Source organism: Phacochoerus africanus, chromosome 8 (genome assembly GCF_016906955.1).
Source record: "Phacochoerus africanus isolate WHEZ1 chromosome 8, ROS_Pafr_v1, whole genome shotgun sequence".
Classification (NCBI taxonomy): domain Eukaryota; kingdom Metazoa; phylum Chordata; class Mammalia; order Artiodactyla; family Suidae; genus Phacochoerus; species Phacochoerus africanus.
Genome location: NC_062551.1, coordinates 94,767,590 through 94,793,723, shown reverse-complemented (window position 1 = coordinate 94,793,723; position 26,134 = coordinate 94,767,590). Strand labels below are relative to the sequence as shown.

Sequence of the window (26,134 nt, the reverse complement as noted above, 5' to 3'; positions counted from 1 at the left end):
CTTTTCAGTTTCCTGCTGTAAGGCCGAGGTCACTACTTCCTCGAGCTCCTTCTGGACCACTTTCGTCCTTTCCTGGAGAGCCTCATACTGCTCCTTAGCCTGATGAAGTTTTTCCCGTAGAACTGTCAACTCATGGGGGCTTAGCTTGGCCTGGTTCTCTTCCAGGAACCCTTCAATATCTTTGACAGCACTGGCGAATGAGGTGGCACGATTCTGAATGTCGTCCTGTAAATCCTTAACACATGAAAACAGGATGGCAGAGGCTTCAACTTCAGTACCTCTAAGACTCTCAAGAGCACAAGAACGGAATGGCTAGGATGACATTTACAGCAACTGATGTAAGTCTCTGGGTATAATGTGCTTTAAGGTTTAGGCCTACACCAATGTAGGTAGTCACATTTTTAATATTTTTTAATTAAGAAATTTTTAATATTTAATTTTCTAAGAAAAATTTAAATTTATACTCCTAAGCAAATATTTAGTGAAGATAAAAAAGGAGACTGCCCATAACATGATTTTTATTTTGCAGTGAATTATCCTCAAAGAGATCATTCTTCAATAAAGAGCTGACAACAGCATTCTAATGGAGTGGAGGCCTGGTTGGTCCTTTATAATTCCCTTAGTTATCACTTCTCAACCCTAATGTAGCCTTCAAGGCCCAGCGTGATATGGGGGGGCCTGTCTACTAGACAGTCTGACTGAATGAGCTTTCTTTCAGCTCTTGAATATGTTGTGCTCGATCTCATTCCCACCTCCAGACTAATGTGCAGGCCTCTGCCTGGCATATTCCCTTCCGCTTCACCCCTTCATGCATCCATCCCTATGTGTCCTTCATTTCTTTAAGGCAATCTTTTCTGATATTGAAGTCAAGATTGGGTCTCCCTGTTATATGTTCTCCTGCAACTTTTCCTTTATAACGGTGAATAAATTATATGTTCATTCTTGTGATTATGTAATATCTGTCTCTTCTACTATATTGTAAACTTCATGAGAGCAGAGATGTTTACAAGTACGTTGCTAGCACTAAGCACTGTGCCTGGCTCGCAGCAAACCTTTATAGATACTTGTTGAAGGAATGAAACAAATGAGCTAACTCTTACTGACCTTCAAGTCACTTTGGTTTTGCTGCAAAGCAGAGAGATCCTGCTGGGTGGCTCTATCTTGGTGGCCTGCCAATGCTCTTTCTGCCTGTCCCACCCAGCTGCAAAGATCCTCCAGTTTCTGGTGACAGGAATTTTGTTGTTTCTGCAGGGTCTAATTAAAACGCAAGGGGACCAAGAGACAATTAATAATTCTCATTTTATAAATACAAGATCGCTCCCTGAAATGTAAAACAGGAAGGTTAAAACTCAAGGATGGAAAAGTTGGTGAGAGATTAGAGCGGGAAAAGGCACAGAAATCATATTCAGAAAGCTCCACTCATTTGACTAGTCTGTTGATCTGGGTCTACGGTCTAGATTATAATCGGGGTAATATTGGGTGAGAATGATCCCAAGTTTTGGTTTGGAAGCTCCTTTATCAGACTGTTGTTATTATCCTTGGAAATAAAGAACAGAGAGCCCAGATGCTTACAATCCACAGATGATACTGGTGATGATAATAAATTAGTGGTTCTGATCATTTCCACCAGAAGTAGATGATGCGCTATATATTAAATCATAATACGGAGAATTAGGAAGATTGGGCTAGGATGAAAAAAAATCAAGAAACTGGATAATTTATGAGCTAATGGAGCTTCTTAGCAACTGAGCTGACTTTATATAAATCAAATGTCTCACAGATGCGGACACCCATTAAGTGGAATGATTACATGCCAGGCACGAGGGGCTTGGCTATTTTGAGAAGGGAGCTGACCAAGAATAGCAACGGGCTCAGTCCCTCAGGTGTCTACACCAATACCCAAGAGAAAAGCCAGCCCAAGGGGAGGAGGGCATATGCTTCTGTGCCTGATCCTTTCTCAGACCTCTCGGTCGCATGACACTGAAGCACCTGATTGAGCAATTGAGCATGATGTGTTCTCCTGACCATCCTTCTAGAACCATTTTCCACCAGTTTTTACATTCTGATGGTGTTTTAGTCACCTGCACTTACAAACAGGTGCCCAAATTGGCCCTCTCTCCCCCTCTTTAGGACAAATAGAAGGGCTCTGGAAGAGAACTCCTAAGAGCTCTTCAGCTGTAAAACGGGATCTTCATGGATTAGGATGGGTGCAGACTGAATCTGAAAAAGCAAAGCAAACAAGTTAACACACAGACATACACATGCATTTAGGGCAAATATAGAGAGAAGCAGAGCATTCCTGACAATAACAAGGTTAATAAACATTGTGGAATTAATTATACACTCAGAGAGAATTTTACATGCAAATGAATCACCTTCTGCAGCTCAGGAGCCTACCCTAGATCTGGGCTATACTTAAGATAGCCCAGACCAACCTATTTCATTAATTATCCATAAGCTACACCAGCCTAAATAAATTCCCAAGTGAGGACATTGCAAATTTCCTGATTTAGAAGGTAACCTAATATACTTCATCAGTATTTTGCTTCAGTTTCTATACAAACTACTAAGCAGCAATAAGAAACATACAGATTTGACTAACCTAACTTTAAGCCTACTGAAAAGCTCAATTCTACTCTGCACGATATTTAATAAAGGAGACCCTGAGATAGTTGTGCTGGTGAAAATGACAATTCTAATATCATCTTGCTGAACTCCAACTTATTATTCAAGCAGCAGAAATGGCAGAAGCATCATTCTTGGTATTACTCTAAGGTCAGGGTGTTACCATTCATATAATTATGTTGAGTTCTATAAGAAGAGGGTTGTGAGAGAAGGTTGTAGGATGGTTAGTTGTTTTTTTCTTTTTTTCCGAAACATATCAACAGTGCCCCTATAAACTTCTATAAACAGTGTTTTCCATAATTGAGTAAGCACTGGGCACTACAGTGTAAAGAAAGGTGCTGGAAAATACCAGTTTCAAAGATGCTAAAAATTCATAAAATTCTGATAAAAATTTGTCAGCTGTTTGAAGGTGGTCAAGGAATGTTATTGTTAATCATTTGAAAAGCCCAAGAATAAAACTGATTTCAGAACTATTCTTTTCAAGAGCTCAGAGTGCCTAAATGTGCCTAACAGTCCTTAAAAGAGTGCTGACGCAGAGCGCATGAGAAGTAAGGGCCAGAGATAACATTTTCATTTCAAAATCAGAGACATGAGACACAGTGACGGCAGAGTCACGCTACAAAGAAAACACCTGCACGTGTGCACATATTCTCTCTCATACACACAAACCCCAAAACACTGCAAGAAAAAAAGCCAGAACAGCTGCCTCCTGGACTAGAACCAAACTGGCCTGAACAATCAGAACTGGTAAAGGCAATCTCCTGGAATCATAACCAACAGAGGCAGGCCAGAAAACCCCAAGATAGAAGACATCCCAGAAACCAACTGAGCCCAGCTGCTGGTTCAGTCTGACCTTGACCTGGGCTGCCTGCTCCATTTGCTGAAGATGGCCCTGTAAGGCATCCATCTGGGCTGCGGTCTGTTCTACAAGGCTCTGGAAAGACCTCTGCAGTTCATTCAGAAGCCTTAGCATCTGCCGGTTCTGCTGAGGGGACAAGTCCTGGGCGTGCTCGGAGATAAAGAACTGAATGTCAAAGGCAAGTGCATCCAGATGAGATTTCCTCTCAGCCATGGGCTGTTTCAAATCCTAAGGTAAACAGGGAAAGGAAGAAAAAAGAAGAAAAGAAATTTCTATTTCTCTATAGAAGCAGAAGCTGTTAGTTCTAATTAAAAAATCAACATAATCAAACAGAGGTTAATTTCCTGTATTTTTATAATTGACACTGATAATTTCTAGGGCCAAACCACACTGGAAGTCTCTCTCTCTGGTCTCTCCAAACTCCCCACATATTACAGTTAGGTTCCCTTTACTAGATCTTGATTTCTAAATTCATTAAGCCTTCACTTATTTATGTTAACAGAATTACAGTACTGCTAATCCCAAATATCTATGAAAAAATTTTTAAGTTTTGGAAAGTATAACATGAATTTCTGGCCTGAAATAGATCTAATTGTATTTTCTTAGGTTCAAATATCTTTTTTTGTTTGTTTGTTTCTTTTTAGGGCTGCACCCACAGCATATGGAGATTCCCAGGCTAGGGACAGAATTGGAGCTACAGCTGTTGGCCTACACCACAGCCACAGCAAAGCGGGATCCGAGGCACGTCTTCAACCTACACCACGGCTCATGGCAATGCTGGATCCTTAACCCACTGAGCGAGGTGAGGGATCGAACCCACAACTTCACGGTTCCTAGTCGGATTTGTTTCCGCTGTGCCAGGATGGGAACTCCTAGTTCAAACATCTATTTATATTTGTGAAAGCCCTGAGTAGTATACCGGTAGGCCAGAAGTAAGAAAGTATTCAATTTAATGGTGATTCACTAAAATTTGACTTTCAGAGGAAATAGCATTGCTTACACATTTTAATATTGTAAAGGATTACAGTCAAACTTTTTAATATAAAAGTTATACTGCTCTATTAAAGCAGTAAAAACTGCCTAAATATTAGAATTTATCTGCATTCAGACAATTAAAAAGCATGCAATTTTTCCCACAAACATTTAGCGATCATCAGCTATGTTATACTAGATGTAATAAAAACAAGCAAGATAGCTACATGTCTATCATTTTGAATTTGAGGGTAGTCAGCAAACCTGCAAAAGCAGGCTGGGAGGGCTTCTTGGATATTTACCATAAGACTATGCTTTCTTCACCTGTGAACACATGGATTTGGGAAACCATCACCAGGAAAACGAGGGTTAGACTGCGGCTCTCTTCCCACAATAGAATTTGTCCTAAGTTATAACTAGGTGAGGACACCAGGGCATGATATGCCCCATGTTTTTATATCTCATACTATGTCAGAGGACTTTTTCTTACCCTTGATTTTTCTAATACTCTGTTTGTGAACAGATACAGTCTGCTACTCACTTCTCCAAAGATATATTTGGATAAAAGGATATGAAAGAAGACAGGTCAAAGAGGGGTGAGGTTGCACACAAGGAGCCTGACCACAGACGACCTTTAGGTCTGGACCTTTTAAGACTGAGGAAAAGGAATAGGATGGAATAGGAGAGAACTGCTAAAGCAGAGAGTGGATAAACCATGTGAATACCTTCTGATATCATCTTAAGTATAACCAAAAGAAGCAACAGTGCTGACAGGGGGAGGAATCCTTGGCTCATGTGTATCTCAGAATCTTTAATGTTCATTGACCTATTAAAATAGTCAATCAATTTGGGAGTTTCTGTCGTGGCGCAGTGGTTGACGAATCCGACTAGGAACCATGAGGTTGCAGGTTCGGTCCCTCGCCTTGCTCAGTGGGTTAAGGATCCGGCATTGCCGTAAGCTGTGGCTACATCTCTGATTCGACCCCTAGCCTGGGAACCTCCATATGCCACAGGAACGGCCCTAGAAAAGGCAAAAAGACAAAAAGACAAAAAAAAATCAATTTGGAGCTTAGGAAGAAGAAAAGCATTTCTCAAGATTAGAGGTTGGCAATCTACAGCCCTGGAGCCAAATCTGCCCGCCATCTGTTTTGTAAATAAAGTTTTATTGTAACATGTCCACAACCATTCGTTTATGTCCTGTCTATGACCCTTTTCATGTTTCAATAGCAGAGCTGAATGGCTGCCACAGAAAGAAGCCACCTACAAGGCCTAAAATATTTACTATCTGGTCTTTTACAGAGTAAGTTTGCCAAGCCATGCTCTAGATCACTAGTCAAAAATTCTCCTGAAATTGGTGTGTGTGTACAGGATTAGACCTTGAGCAAAATAGAAACAAGGGATGGATTCTAGATGCTCAGTTATAAAGAGATGAAGTTGATAATCATAGGCCATTCTGCAGACACTCAGAACAGCTTAAAGGAAAAATAATCATAAACACTGAGGCTCCAGAGGTACAATAACCCAAAAAACTAAACATAGCTGACTTTCTTCTTCTTTTTTATTTATTTTTGTCTTTTGTCTTTTTCAGGGCCGCACCCACGGCATATGGAGGTCCCAGGCTAGGGGTCTAATCGGAGCTACAGCTGCCGGCCTGCACCACAGCCACAGCAATGCCAGATCCGAGCCTCGTCTGCAACCTACACCACAGCAACACCAGATCCTTAACCCACTGAGCGAGGTCAGGGATGGAACCCGAAACCTCATGGCTCCTAGTCCGATTCGTTTCTGCTGCACCAAGACGGGACCTCCCTGACTTACTTTCTGAAATGGAAAGTCAGACCTTCTAAGAAAGTACAGATACTGGTTTGCCTAGTAGGAAAACAATTGATATAACTCAAAAGGACAAATAAAACACACTTGACAACCAATGGAGTGCTTACCTCACACTGTTGGAGACAGTGATTCAGGCTGCTGGCATCTGTTTCACTGTCATATTCTTTGCTATTCAGAATAAGATAGGTATCACCAATCCAGGCTCTCAGATCTTGAAGGTTGCCTTCTAGCTGCTTGTACTGATTTAACACTCTAGCCTAAGAAATAAATGGCAAATTAGATGATAAGACTCTCCAAGCCTGCCCAGACTCTGTGAGGCTTTGGGAATAACAAGAAGCTACCTTTTTCACTTCCACAGCAGTCTGGAGGTGGAGTAGTCTGGAACCCCAGGTGTCACTCACAGAGCTGAGGGATTTTTGAAGATTCTTGGCATCTTTCTCAAGAGCCTTCAGCAGTTGAGCTGGGACTTCTTGAGGCTGGCTGATGATAATCTGATTCACACACTCCAATTCCTGACTCACCACTGTGGACAGATCCTTCAATTCCCTGTCTAATGCCTGAGGGCATAAAGTGGAGTTACTCCCAAAACAAGGACTAGAAATTTTGCTGTCCTCGCATCAGCTATGAACACATTTTCCTGTCACCTCATACCTACACAGGATTTAGGGCTTATGTTTTTATAGACATTCAATAGTTTATTCAGTTCTCATGATCAATAATTCTCACAGTAGGCAGAACAGATATTATTAAACTGGAGTTACAGGAGAGACACTTCAGTGCTTAAAAATGTGAGCTTTTTCCTCCTGAGGTCGCCTGGCTGGTAAGCAACAGGGCCAAGATTTGCATTCAGATTTTCTGCCTCCGTGTAGTGTTCCTTCCACTACAGCTTGCTGCCTCTCCAATGCTCTGTATGCTTTAAGTGACTTTATGCAACGTAAGTCAGTCAAATAACAACTCTTTCACCCCAAAGTCCCAGGGAGCAGAACCAAAGAACATACAAATCTCTCAAAGCAGGCTTCCCACTCAGCTACTCTTCTATACTCTGATCCTCAGTAGAGAAGCCAGAAACAAGCTGAGGAAAAGCTTGGTGGTTCTGGGCATGGTCCTCACTTCCCCTCCAGCCACCCTGCCCAGGGCAAAGCTCTGGACATCCAGATAACGGGGAAACCTCTGCAATCTCCGTCCTCATGGTGACTCCAGTCCTCTGACAACTCTCAGCCTTCAGTTTCAGTGAAAAAGCTACTCTTCCTCCCTCTCGAGGCTGTCCAAGCCTATGTCTTTCCACGTCCTCGGGGAGCTCACTGTTAGCCATCACTTTCTCTCTCCTCCAACTTCAAGTTTTCCTTCTCTATTGTTTCTCCTCAGCCCCCCAAATCCACTCAAAACATTCCTCTTTCAGTCCACCTTTTCAGCTCACTGTCTTTGCCTGCACGACCATGCTTCTGGAAAGAATGACCTACATTAACTTTCAACCTTCTGTTTACTCTCACTGCAACCTAGTTTATATCCCACCACCCCATGTAACTATTTTTATCAAGGGCACCAGTGACTCTCAGGCCTGAAACCCCCTTCTAGTCTTCACTGTACTGGGTCTCCGCACTGTAATTAACACTGTCGACTACTCCCTGGGTCTCTCCTGCGTAGGTGTCTGTGAGACTAGTACCCCCTGGTGCTCCCCTCACGGATCTCCAGGTACACTTTTTCCAATCTGTTTTTGTCAATTAAATGATAGGGGTTTTGGGGGGTTGTTTTTTTGTTTTGTTTTGTCTTTTTAGGGCCGCACCTGTGGCATATGGAAGTTCCCAGGCTAGGGGTTGAATCCCAGTACAGCCACAGCAATGTGGGATCCAAGCCGTGTCTGTGACCTACACCACAGCTCAGGGAAATGCTGAGCCATGAAGGGGACTCTAAATGGTAGTGGTTTTGAACATGTTTTTCTTCCTGAACAGTCTCTATCTTCTCCAAGCTGCTGAGCCTGGAAGAAGTCTCTGGGAACCTACCTTGGCCTGACACAGCAGATCCTGTAGCTCTGCCAGGTTTAGCTCCAGAGGCTGAATCTGTTTGGTCCTCATTTCAATGTCTCGTAATAGAGACAGATAGGACACCAACTTCTCATCATGTTCTAGACAGAGCTGCCGGTTAAATACATTCTGTGGAGCCAAAAAGAAAACTCAGTCAAACCTGACATTCTCCTTTAAGTTGCTTTTTAAGCAGGTGGGGTCTTAATGATTGACAAATAGAAATTTTTACTATACATAGGGTGGGATGAAATAAAATGTTATTTGTCTAAGTTTTCTCAAATCAATAGGCAAAAAAATGATTTTCTCAACTTTCTCAGGGGGCAGAGACTCAAAATTATGAAGCATCATTTTAACAAAACTTCCAAAAGATATTCTGACTTCAGGTACCATAACCTTTTTTTCCTTTTTATTCCCCCACCCCCATTCTTTTTAGGGCGGTACCTACGGCACATGGAAGTTCCTGGGCTAGGAGTCAAATCAGAGTTGCAGCTGCCGGTCTATGCCACAGCCACAGCAATGCAGGATCCATGCCACACCTGGGACCTGCACCACAGTCTGTGGCAACGCCAGATCCTCAACCCACTGAGTAAGGCCAGGGATCGAACCCACATCCTCATAGGGGTTCTTAACCCATTGAACCACAACAGGAACTCCCCTCTCAGTATTTTAAATTAGCTTCAGTGTTCGTTTCTAACTTAAAACCCTTGCAAGTGTCAGAAAGACATTCAGAGCCATTGCCTTATTTTCAAACAACTATATTACAAACAGATGATGATAAACTAAATTATATCTTAGAGAATCATTTAGTGCCCTGAAATGTCTATACGCATACAATTACATATGTGACTGGATCTCAGTATCCAGTCAAGAGTTCTAGCATTAGATTAGCTCTAAAAAATACATGTGTTTTTATATATGCAAACCCACCACGTGGGAACTTACTGTAGTTGCTCTGTCAGGGCTCTCTCGGAGCCTCTCCTGTGGTGTCTTCTCACCCGTCTTCATCACGGGGCATGATGTCAGGGGCACCATCTCTTCTTCACTGATCTCTGGGACAAGACTAATGGTGGCATCCTGTTGCTCTGTAGTCTCTTTTCGAGAAACATCTTTGGACGGTTTCTCTGGAAGAAGGGACACTGAGATTCTGGGAGCTCCCTGGGTCTCTATGCCTTCAAAGGACCCTGCTTCTGCTGTAACTATAGGGTTTGACATTTTCACAATTTTCTCTCCCTTTATTTCCTGAGTTGTTACTATTGTAGACTCAAGAAATCTGCAATGCTCATGATCACTTTTGTTGTCTTCAGGAGGAAGATCCTTTCCGTCTGGGAATTCCAAATGTTGGCTGACCTCTTTGGAGTCTACTCTAATTTCTTCCAATTTAATAGCTCTTGTTGAGTCAAAAGGTACCTCTTGGTATGATTTTTCTTTACATTCATTAGATGAGAAAGTCATATCCTTGGTTTCTCTAGTCTTAAAAGTAACACAAGAGTTTTGGTAATACTTGGTCTCCTGCCTGGTGGTTCCTTGGAAAGACCTGTCTGCTGGGAAAATTTGGGATGTGTCTGCCACCTGGGCTTTTCTAACTGATTCCTGATAGTGCAATCCTTTAGGTTTTGCGGTCAAAGAAGAGAGTAGTTCACTCTGGACTATGACAGTAATTTCTTGAGGTAAATTTTCTTCAGGTTTTGAAGTCAAGGAGAGGCTTAAATTTTTGGCAGCTCCTTCACTGGCCTGATTAGAGTTGAAGAATGTTAAAGCATCTTCATTTCTTACCAAAATTCCATTCGGTGTCATTTGAGAAGAGTCTTCAGCTTCACAAACAACAGACAATCCTGGCTCTCTATCAGCTACCTTTCCTTTTTCACTTACGGTTATTTTCACAGGCTGACTCTCTATGTTGGAGTCATGGTCATCTCTAATGGCAGTTTCCTGATTCAGCTTCTCTTCTGGAAGAACTGCTGGTTGGCATGTTTTGACACTTTCTTCTACAGTCATCTCCTTCTTCTGCCTCTTACTTTTCTCCCTGGTATTCATTGCTTTCTGCATAACCTGCTGACTCAGCAATTTGCCTGAAGTGTCACCATCTGATTCTTGTACTTCAGAAATAATTCCACCTTGGTTTCCCCTTCTTCCTTTAGAATCCAGACCTGATACAAACTCTTTCGTATGAGAAATACTTTCTGTTTGTGCCACTATTTTTCCTTGCTCTTTATTTGCTTTTTTCCCCATGGTATTACAAGCCACCTCTTTGGGTTTAAAATCACAAATTTCTGACAGAGGGTGTGTTGCTGAACCTTGGCCCAAAGAGTTACTGTTACCATTACTAGGAATTATGATACTGACAGCTTCTTTAGCCTCTGGAGAAGATCTCTTCCTATCTTGATCTTTGCATTCCAGTTCCTTTAAGGAAACTTCTTGGCTCTCTTTTGCCTGCTCCTCATTGGAAACCCTCACTTGAACTTTTTTTTGTGCAGATTGGCTTTCAATTTGAAATAATTTCTCACTTTCTCCTTTACCACAACTCATTTCAGCAGTCGGACTGCAAGCAATTAACATTTCCTTTCTTAGAAATTCCTTCTTTAGTGCACATACTTCAGTTCCATCTTGCTTTTCAATCTGAGCCTGGAGACCACTGGGCTCTGAGGTATCTATTTGGATAACAGTTGCCAGTTCAGGGCTAATAAGTCTTTTCTCAACAGCTTCCTTTAAAGTTACTCTCTGACCATTAAATATGTCAATAATTCCTCCATCTAACACCTGATGGGATGCAATAATTCTGACCATGTTTTCATCCACTAGTTTCTGTTCCAAAGCTGATGCCAAGGTCAACTGTCTTCCCGTGGCAGTATCTATGATTCCCCCCGTATTTGCCTGAGCTTCTAGAACCTTGAGTGTAACCGCAAAATCTACTTTTCCAAGCTTAACTGCTTGAGGCAATGTAAGTATTTTATCACTTGCTCCATCTTTAATGTTTGAGAAGGGAATTACTTCTAGATATCTCTGTCCAGATTCAATATCAATCTTACACTTTTTCACTAATTCTGAATAGGGAACAATTCTGTAATTCTCAGGATCTATAATCCCATTCAACATTCCTGAAGACAATATTGCTTTATTAGTTAACAGCCCTTCTTTTTTAGCTTCTGCCAAGGTCAATGTCCGGCCAGAAACGAGATCTACAAAGCTTCCAGTCAAGGCCTGAATTTCCTGGATTTCTCTTTTCAAGTTCGGGGTAACAAGATCTAATTTTATGGCTTCAGGGAGGGAAATACTTTCCTTTGTTTCAGGATGAGAGAATTGATGGAGGCTTAGGTTCTCAACTTTTTTGAGTTGCTTGGCTAAATCTTCATCAATGATGCCATGTTTAAAGGCATTATCAACAGAAAGTCTCACGCCGGATATATGGTGAATGATACCTCCATCCACTACCTGCTTCGTTAACAACCGAATGGCCTCATCTCTCTCCAAAAGTCCTCTGGCAATGGACTGAGCAACCGTTAAAGGGGCTTTGCTGTCAGGGTTCATCATTCCAGTTGTTTCCATTTGTAAGCTAATTAATCTCTCCCTAACGGTTTTGTCAGCATCTCTGCCTTTGGAAGCTTTCTCCAGATTTATAAGCTCTGTCTGGCTAGCACTGTCCACCAAGCCAAGATTTGAAGCTAAAGTCACTGAAATCTTTTTGCCTCGTTTCAGGTCAATGATTCCACCAGTTACCACCTGCCCCTCTAAAATGCTGGTGGCTGTTTGTGTGTCAAGAAGTCCAAAGGCAACTGCTTCCTTCACAGAGCACAGTGTGTGGGTACGAGGATCTAAGACACCACTGATAGTTTTGTCTGCCATGAGGACATTATGCAACAGTTTTTCATCCATTAGACCTTCCTCAATGACTTCTTCAGTTGTCAAAGACTCGTGGGTCTGAGAGTCAAAGAAGCCCTGAAACATGTTCAGCTTTCCCATAAGTTTCACAGCAGTGTGACTGGGCACAAGACCCTGGGCTATTGCTTCATGTAGTAAGAGCTTCTGACCTGTCTGTTCATGAAAGATACCACCATCCAGTAACTGTGCAGATAATATATTTAAGGTAGCTTCTTCAGGCAATTCTGAAGGATGACTGCGTGACAGGGAAGCTTCACTGCCATTGGCTTCCTCAGCTGTCTTTTCTGATATCGCCATCCTGCCATCTGCCATGCTGTGACTTTCTGGACTCTGTTGATGGTCATCCCTACCCACAGAGGTTGTAACGGATGCCTTCTTTTTGCCCAGAGAATGAATATTCCTGTCCTTTTCAGACTTTCGTTCTGATTCTAAAACTAGAGTTTTCTCCACCTGAAGCTGGGACTTTCTGCTTTGGGGTTTTACAAGAGGTCTCCCAGTTTCACCTAGAGCTTCTTCTTCTTTCTGACACATAAAAGAAGCCTTTCTGAGAGTCTGTCGTTCTTCCTCTGGTGATCCAACAGAAAAAGGATCTTTGTTCTCCACCAAAGTCACATCCCCTGCTTCCTGAGAAGGTTCCCTAAGGAGAAATCCTCTGCTGACATTTTCTCTGGGAGACACTTCTATTTGGTCTACCTTTTTGGTACCTAACAACTGCCTTTTAAACTCTGATTTGACTTTATCTATGACCTTCAAAGTATCTCCATTTGGATTTTTCACTTTCTGTTGCCTTACAAATAGGTCCTTCTCAGGGCTCTCTACAGCAGAACCTTCTGTTTCTACAATGGTCTTTTTGCCTCTTGCTTCAGTGCAACTTGCCTGGTTGAGATCTTCTTTGTTTTGGGAGGAAAATTGGAACTCACATGGCCTCACAGTCAATCCATCATAGCCTTCTGTGATTTTCACATCAACCAATTCCTGTAATTTCTCAGGAGTTTCCAGTCTCTGATGCCCAATTCCAAATACTTCTGTACGACCTGCTTGATCACCTCTTGCTGTCAGTGCCTCTATCAGCTCACTGTCCATCAGGAGCAGCCTCTGTCCATTCCGCACATTAATATAGCTATGAGTCATCAGTTGAAACAACAGCTTCTCATCATGGCTTGCTATGCCCTCAGTTTGGCCCTTGCTGCATGGCAGACCTGCCGCCCCAAGATTCCCGTTCAATTTGCTTCGTTCTAAAGAGTCTGCTAATTGCATGTGGGGCATCACGTCAGGTATGCAAATTGATTTCAAGTTATTGGCAAGATCTTTGTCTAATAGACCATTTTCTATTGCTTTTCTCCAGGACCAAATCTCTGTGGTTGCTGGTAGAAATAGGGCTTTAATATGCTGTCGGTCACTAAGGATTTTATGAGCTAGTTCGGTAGACACAATACCTTGTTCCAGGGCATCTGTAATTGGGAGAATCTCTCCAGACTCTGGCCATAGCAGCCCCATGAATGACCAAAGGGACTCTAGGATCACAAGGGCAATCTTGGCAGCTACTAGGTCACTGCTCACTGCTTCATCTACTGTTAGCCTATGCCCAGTTACAGTGTCTATGATGCCTCCTGTCTGAAGCTGCCTTATGAGAAGAGCGCAGGCCATATCTTGGTCAATCAAATTATGTCTCACAGCCTCTTCCACTGTGAGTCTGTGTCCTGTCCTTGGATCTACTATGCCACCAGCAAAAAGCTGAGCTTCCAGCAGCCGGAGAGTGACCTGCCTGTCTATTAGCCCTTCCTGAACTGCACGGAAAATGCTAACCTTCCGGCCTGATCTCAAGCTCACCATCCCCCCTGCCAATTGCTTGACAGGCAGCAACTTCAAGCCTGATTCCTGTTGGACAATACATCTCTGCATCAGATCCAGCAAACCAATTTTATCAGCGGTGTTTGGGTCTATCAAGTTCTTGGATGATCGCAGGTGAGACTCTAACTCTGAGTGAAGCCGTGCAGAAATGAGGCCTTGGTGGAAAGCCTCCTCTAGGCTAATACAGTTCCCATCAGGGGGGAGACTGAAACCTCCAGTTGCCAGGTGAGCTTCTAAGATTTTCAGTCCAACTTTCTCGCTGATTATTTTCCTTTCAATTGCTTCCACCACAGAAAGAAGGCCTTTGTTCTCAGTAAGCCTGCTGATTAAGGACAGGGCATCCTGCAGCTCCCGGAGCTGCCGGTACATTTGGGAGTTAATGAGGTTTTGGGCTAGGCCCTCCTCCAAAGACAGCTTTTCACTGGTCTCAGGGGCAATGAGGCCAGACATGATAACCTGGGATTCCAGGAGCACAAGGCCTGTGTCTTGGTCAATGAGGCCCTTTTGCATGGCTCTGTAGATGGGAAATATCTCCACTGTGCCTAGGTCAATCACCCCAGCAACTGCTCTGCAGCCCTACAGGAAAAGATGAAAAAAACAAAACAAAAACACTGAATCAAGAGAAGCACACTGCTGAGAGGAGCCATTCAAAGAACTACAGCATATCAAATTCTGACCACAGGAAAAAACTAGCCTGGAATGAGCCCCAACCTGTAGGTAATATTCTGAAGTCTGGCAGTATTAATGTTAAAAAAAGAATTTCTCTAAACTGCAGAATGTTTAACATGGGCAGTGGTTCACAGATTACTCAACGGATGGTAGCATTAAGCACATCTAAGTGACAAGCTCTACAAAGTAGCAAGCAGTGAAAGTGAAGGGACAGTTATTTCTAAGTCTAAATCACCATAAAGGTTCTTACAGACACATACCAGTTCCCCCAACGTGAGAATTCAACCCCATAAAACAACTTCTCAGTGTTGCAACCCATGCAGAAGACTCTGGAGGTAGCACTTCCCTGCTGATGAGTTCAGCCAGACTGGTCCACAGGATGAGAAGAGAGATTTAGCAGCCCAAGAGCCACACAACAGCCATGCAGCTCAGTAAATGGCCCTGTGTACCATTCAGGTGGCTGTTTAGGACAGCCACACGCTCCATGGCCAAAGCTAGCATCTCCCTGGGAAATGGCTCTGAGTTAAATCAGTTCTAGGAATTGGAAGTAGCAATTAAGGAAGGAACAGACTAGGGACCCTGGACTCTGAAACCACCGGGAACTTCTCTTCTAGTCCAGCCTAGAATGGGGAGTACAATCATCATGACTACAGTTACTACTTGTTGGGCACTTAATATGTTTATTAAGCACTGACATTTAATTCTCACAACAATTCTACGAAAGCAACTATTTTTAATCTTTAGTTTGCAGATAAGACAATGAGGTACAGAGGTTAGGTGACTTGTCTAGGGTCACAAAACTAGTGAGTTCAAGAATCAAATAAAGGTCTGACACTAACTCTCAGGCTATTATACTGCCTCCCTGGTCAGATGCAGAAGAGCATGAGGATGAGGACAGGAGAGGTCTGTCAAGCGAGTTAGGTATTAAGGTCATGGGGTAAGGCAAGCCTTCCTCGTTGTCAAAATTACCCTTGCAAAAAAGCCTAAAAACAGCTTGTGAAGAATTCCTATTTTGAAGTCCCTTACCACAGAATGAATGAGGTTATTCAGAAATTAAATCATTCAAGGGCTTTACCACTTGGAATACCATTGTCATTACTTCATCATTATCTCCAGCTTTCTACTTCTTTTTCGTGTTCATTATCTTCATCTTCCATACATGGTTTCATCTGTCCCACTTGGGTCAGTATTACTTTTTGATCCTTATTTAACCCTTAACTTATTCATGGAGGATCTTACTGAAGCAAATGTCAATCTCTTCTTTGCCTCCTAAATAATGTCTTTCATTTTTGTCTCAGTGAGAGGTATGCTCCATAAGAGCAGGTACTTTGCCCATTTGATGTCTAGGAACGGTACCAGCAGTTCAATAAACATCTGATGAATAAATTAATAAATTGATAAATACTAAGAAAACCCTTAAAATCATTAACCTATTTTCCCCAGATTTTAAAAACATGCACAGAAGACTTCAAGCTTGATCAGTTGCAGACTACTGGAGATGCAAAATAGAGAGAGTAGCAAACGAGGGAACAGACCTTGGTCACAGCTTCATCTCACTGTATTTGTTCAAATAATGGAATACCTGAGAATGCTCCACGCTAGTTAAAATACTGTGTTATTCTTCATTCTCCCTTTGTTTCTGACCTTGAATGTAGAGTTTGACCTGTATAAGCTAAAGGTGTGCTATGTATATCTACGAATTTTCTAGTTTGTAGGGACTAAGGGAAAAATTGCACTGGCATGTGACTCTTTGAAATATATGAAAAATTCTTTTTACAAAATCCACGTGAAGACTATTCAGAAGCAGAGACTATGACAAAGAAAAAGATTCTTTGGGGGAACTTCTAGCTTCTTCTGTGAGCTCATGCAGTCTCACAAATACTGGTATTGAAAAAAGGCCTGGAATCTAGCCAAAGAGAAAAGTCTCTGCACTGTTCCTTCCAACACCCTTGTAACTGGGACAGGCAGGAATCACTGAGCTGGGAAATGATCCAGAGAAATCTATTTTGGCCCCACCAAACATGGGTATTCTGACCTAAACAAGCAGAAAAAGACAGAGGGAGAGGAGGAAAGAAAACATAAAAGGCTTCTACTTACCAGAGTTGCAGGGTGTGCCTTGGGCAGATAAGAGAGAGAGCCTTACGGAGCAGCTCAGCCGAATCGCACACACAGTGTAAGCTTGGTGTTAGCATCCAGCATGCGACTGTTTGTTTTTTTTTGCAAAAAAGAACCCCAAACAGGTCGTCCTCTTTTCCCTTTGTGCATTTGTGCTTAAACTCCAAAGGGTTAGTGAAACTTTGTAAGCAAGGATGTCAGTTAATCAGAACAATACTTCACATGAAACACACGAACGATAACAGGGGACACATCATGCTCAATGTAGTGGTGCTCAGCAGCTTGACTGTATTTCTTTCTTTCTCCTCTCTTTTAACCTTTCACAATGAGAACTGGATGTTCTCAGCAAGCAATTGTTAAAATTCTTCACGTACTCCCGTATATGGTGAAGCAACGAGCCTTAAGAAGTGGGCTACCTTACATAGAGAATGCTTAACCAGCAGGTTCCTTTTGGAAACTGCTCTCAAATAAATCATGGCTGGTTCTGCTTTGTAGCCTGTAAGCTCTGGCTCCTGCTGCACAAATGTCATACCCAAAGAGTCTAAGCAGGTTTTGTCTGAACATTATTTTGAGCATCATCTAGACCAAATCTGATTGCCACAGGAGCTTAAATTTTGGCCTGGCCCACAGAATTTGACCATTGCTCCACAATATAGGAAATAAGCAGGCAAACACACATATAAATCCCAGAGACACATGTATATAATATGGTAAGGTTACATATACACACAAATATCCAGGAAGAACTTAGGACAACCAGCAGGAACTTAATGACTTTCATGTGGTCTAGAAAATGAACATGAGTGGGAGCTGGTAAAGACGTCACATGATGGAGTGACTATGGGTAAGGGGAACCAGCGTCTCAGTCAGTGCGGCTAACCCACCAGCTTGTTTTTGAAATTAACATTCCTCATTTATTTAGTAGATGGGGAATAAAGTATGGGGGGGAAGAGGGTCATGGCCTTCTCTTCCCAATATTCAGAACTCTTGACTATCAACTTTTTTTTTTTTTGGCCATATCCGTGCCACGTAGAAGTTCCTTGGCCTGGAACAGACGTGTGCCATAGCAGTGATCCAAGCCACTGCAGTAACAATGCCGGATCCTTAACCCACTGAGCCACCACGGAGCTCCCTTGGCTATCTATTTTTGAGACAATGCCACGGAGTAATCGTACTGCCTTGTGATCAGATATAATACAGAATTTATGTTCTCCTTGACTGTGGTCTACCACTAAATGGAAGATCACAAAATGGTAAATGAAAAGAGTTAGCCTTCAGTGCCTTCTAGCGATTTTGACTGACCAACACATCGTGGAACCCCGGTAAAGAAACACAAGACAAATGGCTGCTACGGTGAGGTTAAAAATTAAGTCACACTGGTCATGGAAAGCTAGTGATCATGATTCTCAATCAGCAAAGCTGCCTTCATACCGTTCGAAAGATACCCTTCCAACATCTGCAGAGAAAAACTAAAAGTACCTTTTGCTCTGTCTGCTGGGCCAACTGGCTCTGAAGCTGCTGAAGCTGGTTTGCTGAACCATCACAAAGGTCATGGTAAGCCTTATTCAGGGCATTCAACTGCTCAGATATCTGTTCCTTCTCTTTTTCTGAGAGCCTAGAAGAAGAAGTATTAAAGCTCTTTTAAAACCTTTCCCCAAACTCTGCTATTGCATCAAGATGACTTTCCCACAATGGACAGTCTTCTTCTTCGTCCCTGTTCACTAAAGGCCATCTGGTCAGTCTTTCATACTCACTGAACACTCTGGCTTCTAGTCATAATTTTCCTGTCTATCTCACATCAAGTCACGATTCTGGATGATGTCAACGCTCATGTCACCAATTATCTAACAGTGATGCTTGCAGTACTCCAATGGTCTGGATCCAAATAGCCTCCCCTCCACTTCAGTCCCACCCACAGATGGCAAACTTGGACGCTGCCATCATTTAAAATTATCCCATTTATGACATTTTCTTTTCTTTTTTTTCAGTCTTTTTTCCCCCGCTCAAACAGGGATACCTCAAGAATCTATCATATGATGATGACTTCTGATTAAACTCCTACCTGACTTGCTTTCTTTTTTTTACTCCTATACCTCTTCTCTTAAAAAAAAAAAAAAGAAGAAAAAAAAAGAAAGAAAGAAATATTTTAAAGAGATACAGGAGAAGAATAATAACAAACTCTCATTTACCCATTACCCAACTATTCAACTTTACCAAATTTTAGTATTTTACCACATTTGCTTCAGACCCTTTTCTTAGAAAGAAGACATTACAGGCAGAATTAAAGTCCAGGGTGTATCTGTCACCAACCCCTTTCCTATCCATCTCTCCCCAGAGGTAAGCACTATCTTTTTTTTTTTCTTCCAGTAATCATGATTTAATGTAAATAGATTAAACTCTCAGTTAAAAGCAAGGGTTGTCATTTTTTTAAATCCAGGTATATGCTAACTACAAAAAAACAGAAACACAAAAGAATGCAGAGACACTGAAAGCAGAAGGATGAAGTCAGCCAAGCAAAAACTAATTAAAAGAAAACTGAGATATCATATCAGGCAAAAATACATCTTTAGGCAAAAGTAATATTATTTAGACTTTAAAAAAATAATTGCATATTGATACAAGGTTCTATTCACTAGAAAAGTATAATACTTATGAACTGTATGCCCCTATGAAGTAGGACTTGAAAAATAGAAGGCAAAAGTTGAAAGAACCTTGGGAAAATTGACCAACTCACCATCATAGAGGGAAATTTTACCGTTCCCAGTGATTGACAGATCAAAAGGCAAAAACATCACTGAGGATTGGTACATTTTCCCACTCAACATCTAATCTCTCTGTGGTACATCTTCCTCCACCGTGGGGCTGGAAATCTAACACTACATTTCCCAGGTTCCTTTGTATGACTCAGTTTTCCTGGGATACTCCTGATCTGTGCCCATTTTCCTGGTAATTATTAATAGCACCCCCTTTTTAATTCTTAAAAACATCTGCTGTGGTTAATAAATTACATTGTTACTCTACTTACATGTAAAATACCATAAAAGAAAAAGCTTTTTTCAAGTGTGTTGTATGGTGACCGAAATATCAAAAGCCACATTATTTTCAACAGTATGATTTTTCCAAAAGTAATCACTACATTGAGTCTGGTGAATTTGATTACATATTGCGTTTGTGAGACCAAACCCTGTGATTCATATTACAACTATCCACCAACTTAGAGAGATTTCCTGAACCTTCCATGACACCTCCATTTTCTCTTAATCCATCAGTCCTCTCTATTATCTTCAGTCTCTTCTCTTTAGAATTCAGACCCATGGCCCTCCATCTCAATTAGGCCCTCAGTATCACCTTTGCACTCTCTCCTCACCAATAAGGCTCCAGCCCCAGATCAACCAAACCACTGGACGTCTGTGTTCCCACATGCAGACTAAATCTATCTACTGGGGGGATTCCAAACTCATGGAGAACAGATGCTCCTGGTTTCCATCCTCTACTGGACTTCAGTGCCTTCTGACAATCCTCTTCGAGGCTCCTACTCCAACTTTCAGCAAACAGCCTCTCTGCCTATTTCAAAGAGAAAATATAGACCACTGGGCACTAATTCTCTCACTTTTTTGCTTCACTTTTGGAATACTTACCGGTACCCATACCTTCCAGCATCCTTTTCCTTAGACCTCAGAGGAAAAGCTGCCTCAACTCTGTTTAATGCTGCACTTTCTACCCATTGATGGTTTTTATCCTCTCTACATCCTTTGCAACCCCTCTCCTATGACTTCACTCTCCCTCTTCATTCTGGTCCTTAAGACTCAGTCCATAAACATAGCTAAGTCCCTCCAATCTTTTAAGAAAACAAAGCTCTTTCTTGATCATGAAATCTACTCTAAGTACTGTCTGTACTTTCTCTCTCCCTTCCCAGGGCCGAGCTCCTTGGCAGAGTAGCCTAATTTCACTATCGCCTTTCTCATCGCCCATGCTCCCCATTACTCTAAATCTGACATCCCCCCTACTTTTCACCAGAGTCACCCAAAACTTCCAACTTGCCAAACTTAATAGCAACTTCTCAGTCTTTCTAGACTTTTGACCACTCCCTTCTTTCTGGAACTCTGTTCTGTCTTGGGTTTAGAGGTGTCACTCATAATTTTCTCTTATTTCTCTAAGGCTTCCTTTATAAGCCAAGAAGCTCTTGAACCCTTGTAAGTGAATCCATTCATAGTTTCTACTGTGCTGATGATGAAAATCTCTATCACATCAGACTTCTCTCATTACTTCTAAATTTAACCATACAGCTGTCGACTGGACAACTTTAGGGGAGTTAAGTAAGGCATAAACAATGCATCAGGTACTTCTGCATACATACCAGAGAGTTATGCTCTAATGTCTTGTGACTTCGTCACACAAGAATGTCTGAAAACTAAAGCTGCCTCCTTCTCCCTCAACCTCCACCTTCTCCTGTATTCCTTATCTTGGTGAGTGGCATCATCCAATACCCAGTGGCCTAAGCCAGAAACCTGAGAGTTATATTTGATAATTTCCATTTGTCACCAAAGCCTCTAAGTTCATCATCCTTATCTTTCGACCCTGTCCCCTCTCTACCTCTCATCATTTTTTGTCTATATCATCAGATCAGCCTCTTTACTGGTCTCTCGGGCCTCTACTTTTGCTGCATGACTATCCATTCTCTATAAAACTATTCTAGAATCCTTTATAAACACAATCCAATCATGTTTAAAATCCCTCCCCACAGGTGACAGGTATGCAAACCCCTTAGCATAAACTACAAAACTTTTCACAATCTGGCTCTTGCCACCCTAAATTCTCCAGCCTGAATTCTCATCATGGCCCTAAGTTTTAGCCAGGTAGTTCCAGTCCCCCAGATGTGCTATAACCTCTCATTTAATACTCACTTATGACCGTGCTTGGCCAAGAAGATCTGTGAAGTTTTAATGGTCTCGGAGACTTGTTCCCTCTTGGTTGTCAGCTCCTCTGCCAGAACCTATGTAGTAGAAGCAAAGAGAAAAGCTTCAGAACTCAAGAAATCAAAAATCATTGGAAATAACTTTTTAAAAAATACTAGGAAAAAACCTAGCTTAGGTCATACTTATTATTACCAATGAACTATATATACAGTGACCTAGAAAGTAGAAGTACAAATAAGACGATGATTCTTCTTTTTTTCTTTTTTTTTGGCTTTTTAGGGCCACATCCAAGGAATATGGATATTCCCAGGCTAGGGATTGAATCAGAGCTGCAGCTGCTGGCCTGTACCACAGCCAGAAGAATGAAAAATCCAAGCTGTGTCTGCGACCTACACCACAGCTCACTGCAACGCTAGATCCTTAACCTACTGAGCAAGGCCAGGGATTGAATCCACATCCTCATGGATCCTAGTTGGTTCGTAACCACTGAGCCCTGACAGGAACTACCAAGATGACTTCTTAAGTGTCTTTAAGTCCTGAAAGTTAATATTTACTGAGATAATCATCATTCCTGGGTGGCCTATATGTGGCTTATATTATTCCACCTAATGAGTAATCATATATGATTCTACTCAGGAAATGAGAAGTGGACCTTCTGCTTACCTGCTGCTCTAAAATAGCTTTTTCAATGTCTGTTGATTCTTTGGTCTGGGGTGACGTAGCTTTGTCTTGTGTATTCTTTACTAGGGTAGACACCCAGCCCAAAAGTTCTTTAACTTTCTCCACATGTTCCTGTTTTTCCTCTTCTACCACTTTCTAGAAGAGGAAACAGAAAATCAGTATCTTAGTCAATGTCTTATTTGACTGGCCTGACTTGAGAGTTCCCAAAACAGAAATACAAAAGTGACCCTAAATCAGTAGCTAAAACAACCCCAAGTTAAATATAATTTACTTAGCCAACAGCATTACTCATCAGCACCTGTGTGATACTAATAGCAAAATTATTATATCTAATTTAGCACTTTTCCAAAAAAAAAAAAAAAGCACACTGTTTTCATATATGATGGGCATTCAATAATTACTGACTTCAGAGTGTTTTTTGTCTTGATTTTTGTTTGTTTTTGCTTTTTACGGCCGCACCCTCGGCATATGGAAGTTCCCAGGCTAGGGGCTGAATCAGAGCTGTAGCTGCCAGCCTATATTACAGCCACAGCAATGAAGAACCTGAGCCGCATCTGTGACCTACACCACAGCTCATGGCTAGATCCTTAACCCACTGATCAAGGCCAGGGATCGAACCTGTGTCCTCATGGATCCTAGTCAGGTTCATTAACTGCTGAGCCACGAAGAGAACTCCTACTTACTGATTTTAAAAAGCCCTTCACACAAGGCATCTTACATTCATAATTCTTAGATTTACAGGTGAAGAGATGGACATTTACAGAGGTTAAATAAGGTAGGTACTGACATAAAGGAAGTTTTTGCTACAAAAAAAAAATTATGAGCTAATGTTTCCAACAGAATTTCTTCTTTAAGAAATGTTGTATATGTAGAAACTTATTTTGCAAAGATATAGATGATTTTTATAATTACAATCAGATTGCATACTTTTTACAACAAATTCAAACCATCAGAAATATACAATGTATATCCCTTTAAATCTCATTTCCCTGGGAATTTGGTAAATTCCTACACTTGTTCGTATGCTCATATTGTGTCTCTGTGGTACACACAGTTTTGTTTTTACTGAAATCATAATTATACATAGTATTCCAACTTCCTTTTCTCTTCAAGTAATATAAGTATCTTTTCATGTCGATTCACTTTTATCTATTTCATTATTTTTAACAGTCTCATAGCATTCCATCACATGGAATTTGGATGTTTCCAATATTCTCCTTTAACAGATTGGGCTTTATTAAAGATCTCTGTTCACATCCCTTTCTTCATGCTTATAATGTTTCTATAGTAAGATTCTTGGAGGTGGGAGTGTTGGACATAAGACAGTCCTCAGTATTGACTGGAAGGTTGTGAAGTGCCTTGTGGAGAAAATGTATTTAATAAACTTTGCTCAGATGTGACTTACATTGCTTTTGACTATGAATTCAATGTTACTGAATCAACAAGATACATTAAATAACGTATTTTTGAACAAAAACACATAAGAAACAAGGTTATGCATAATCCATTGACAAAGACGTGACCAGAGGCTGGTAGGAACCCAACCCTGTGTTGCCGTGGGTGCGAGAATTCAGTATATGCTGGTGCAGTGCCCACAGCAACTTCACAGAACACAACCACTGTGAAAAGTGGACATGGGCTGTGTGTGCATTTTAAACCTTGAGAGATGACAGCCTGGATTTTTATTCTACTTTCTAGATGGTTTAGGACCCAGCTGTCCTCACCTCCTCCTCCTCCAGCCGCCGGAGAGCATCACTGATGTACTTCACGTGCTGCGTGGTTAAGGTCACCAGTGCTGTGTAGCGAGTCCTTAAGTCCATGAACTGTGGTTCAAAACAAACAAAAAAACTGAGATAAAAGTCAATTTAAACAGTAGACGATAAGAAGTAGTTTTCTTTCTTTCTTTCTTTTTTTTTTTTTTTTTTTTTTTTTTGCTTTTTAGAGCCGCACCCACAGCATGTGTAGGTTCTGAGGCTAGGTAGGGGTCTAATTGGAGCTACAGCTGCTGGACTATACCACAGCCACAGCGACGTCAGATTCTTGGTTTTTTTTTTTTTTTTGGTCTTTTTTTTGTCTTTTTGTCGTTTTAGAGCCGCTCCCACGGCATATGGAGGTTCCCAGGCTAGGGGTCGAATTGGAGCTGTAGCCACTGGCCTACGCCAGAGCCACAGCAACACAGGATCCGAGCCGTGTCTGCAACCTACACCACAGCTCACGGCAACGCTGAATCATTAACCCACTGAGCAAGGGCAGGGACCGAACCAGCAACCTCATGGTTCCTAGTTGGATTCGTTAACCACTGCGCCACGACGGGAACTCCCTGAGTTGGATTTGTTAACCACTGAGCCATGACGGGAACTCCAGCAACTGAGCTAGGCCAGGGGTAGAACCCGCAATCTTTTTTTTTTTTTGTCTTTTTTAGGGCTGCACCTGCAGCATATGGAGGGTCCCAGGTTAGGGGTCTAATTGAAGCCATAGCCACCAGTCTACACCACAGCCACAGCAACGCCAGATCGGAGCCGAGGCTACCACCTACACCACACCTCATGGCAATGCCGGATCCTTAACCCACTGAGCGAGGCCAGGAATTGAACCGGCAGCCTCATCATTCCTAGGTGGATTTGTTTCTGCTGCGCCATGACAGGAACCGCAAGAGGAAGTTTTCTTGAAGTCACTTGATAGTATCTAGCCAAAAGCCCCAACAAGTGAGTCTCCCCTCGAGGAAGGACGGCGCTCGCATCCCTTCCCCACCCTCTCACCTCTTGCGTGATGGCATCTGAAGAGGAAAGCATGCGGCGGCGCTTGCCGGGGGATTTCTGCTGTGATTCCACAAAGGCCTTGTATGTCATCAGCTGCAATTCATAGTCCTGGGGGAGGAAGACAACGAACCACATTTACGGAGGGTTCGTAGCTCATACACATCATGCAGGAGCATCGCAGCATTTCAACAGTGACAGGAGTTTTGAGGACCCTTTAGAATGGATGTTAGCAAACTTTTCCTGAAAAGGGCTCAACTATCTCAATCATAGCCACTCACTTCTGCAAGTGAGAGCAGCCAGAGACAGTAAGTAAATGAAAGAGCATGGCTGTGTGATGATAAACATGACTTAGAGACCCTGAAAGCTACTTTTCACGTGTTGTGAGGTAGTCTTCTTTTCATTTTTAAATCCATTTCTCATGGACCATATAAAACAGGTGTGCAGGCTGGTGCCAGCCTGTGGGTCACAGTTTGCTGACTCCTGACGTTACAGTTTATAGTGGGCTGACCCCACCCTTTCATCTCACACGCGGCAACTGAAGCCCAGAGACCGGAAGTGAGTTTCCCTAATTAACTCACTGGGTGAGCAACATAGGATTAGAATCTCAGTCTCTGTCCCTAAGCCAATGCTATCCTGTCACCCCCTCTGTCATCCTGAGAGTGTCGCCCTGGGCCAGGCCCTCTTTGTATCTCACTCTCCTGCTGAGTCTCAGCTCCAATCTATTTTCTATCCTGCTACTGGAGTAACTTTCCAAGACAAAAAGATGACCACCTCATTCCTCTGCCTGAACGTTTTTGGTGACCTAGAGCAGATCTTCTCAAATGTCAACATGCACCTGGGGATCCTGTTAAAATCCAGATCCCAACTCAGTAAGCTCAAGATTCTGCAGTTCTGACCAGCTCCCAGGTGATGCCGATGCTCCTGGTTCAAAGACCACATTTTGAGGAGCAAGAATAG

The 26,134-nt window shown here is 42.1% G+C and overlaps 1 protein-coding gene across 18 annotated transcripts in view; it reads right to left on the bottom strand.

Annotated features, from left to right (window-relative positions):
- The window catches only part of MACF1 (microtubule actin crosslinking factor 1), a 334,551-nt gene that overhangs the window by 117,365 nt on the left and 191,052 nt on the right, over positions 1-26,134 (bottom strand). For 15 of the 18 annotated variants that reach the window (XM_047793443.1, XM_047793433.1, XM_047793438.1 and 12 more), the window contains 12 exons: positions 25,178-25,285; positions 24,143-24,241; positions 22,401-22,553; positions 21,726-21,814; positions 18,301-18,436; positions 9,253-14,613; positions 8,290-8,439; positions 6,631-6,846; positions 6,397-6,546; positions 3,479-3,712; positions 1,105-1,254; positions 1-234 (listed from right to left, as the gene is read on the bottom strand). In XM_047793443.1, coding sequence (XP_047649399.1) covers positions 1-234; positions 1,105-1,254; positions 3,479-3,712; positions 6,397-6,546; positions 6,631-6,846; positions 8,290-8,439; positions 9,253-14,613; positions 18,301-18,436; positions 21,726-21,814; positions 22,401-22,553; positions 24,143-24,241; positions 25,178-25,285 — 7,080 coding nt within the window. The remainder of the gene's footprint in view (positions 235-1,104; positions 1,255-3,478; positions 3,713-6,396; positions 6,547-6,630; positions 6,847-8,289; positions 8,440-9,252; positions 14,614-18,300; positions 18,437-21,725; positions 21,815-22,400; positions 22,554-24,142; positions 24,242-25,177; positions 25,286-26,134) is intronic. The other 3 variants (XM_047793444.1, XM_047793449.1, XM_047793445.1) reach the window with 1 other exon arrangement.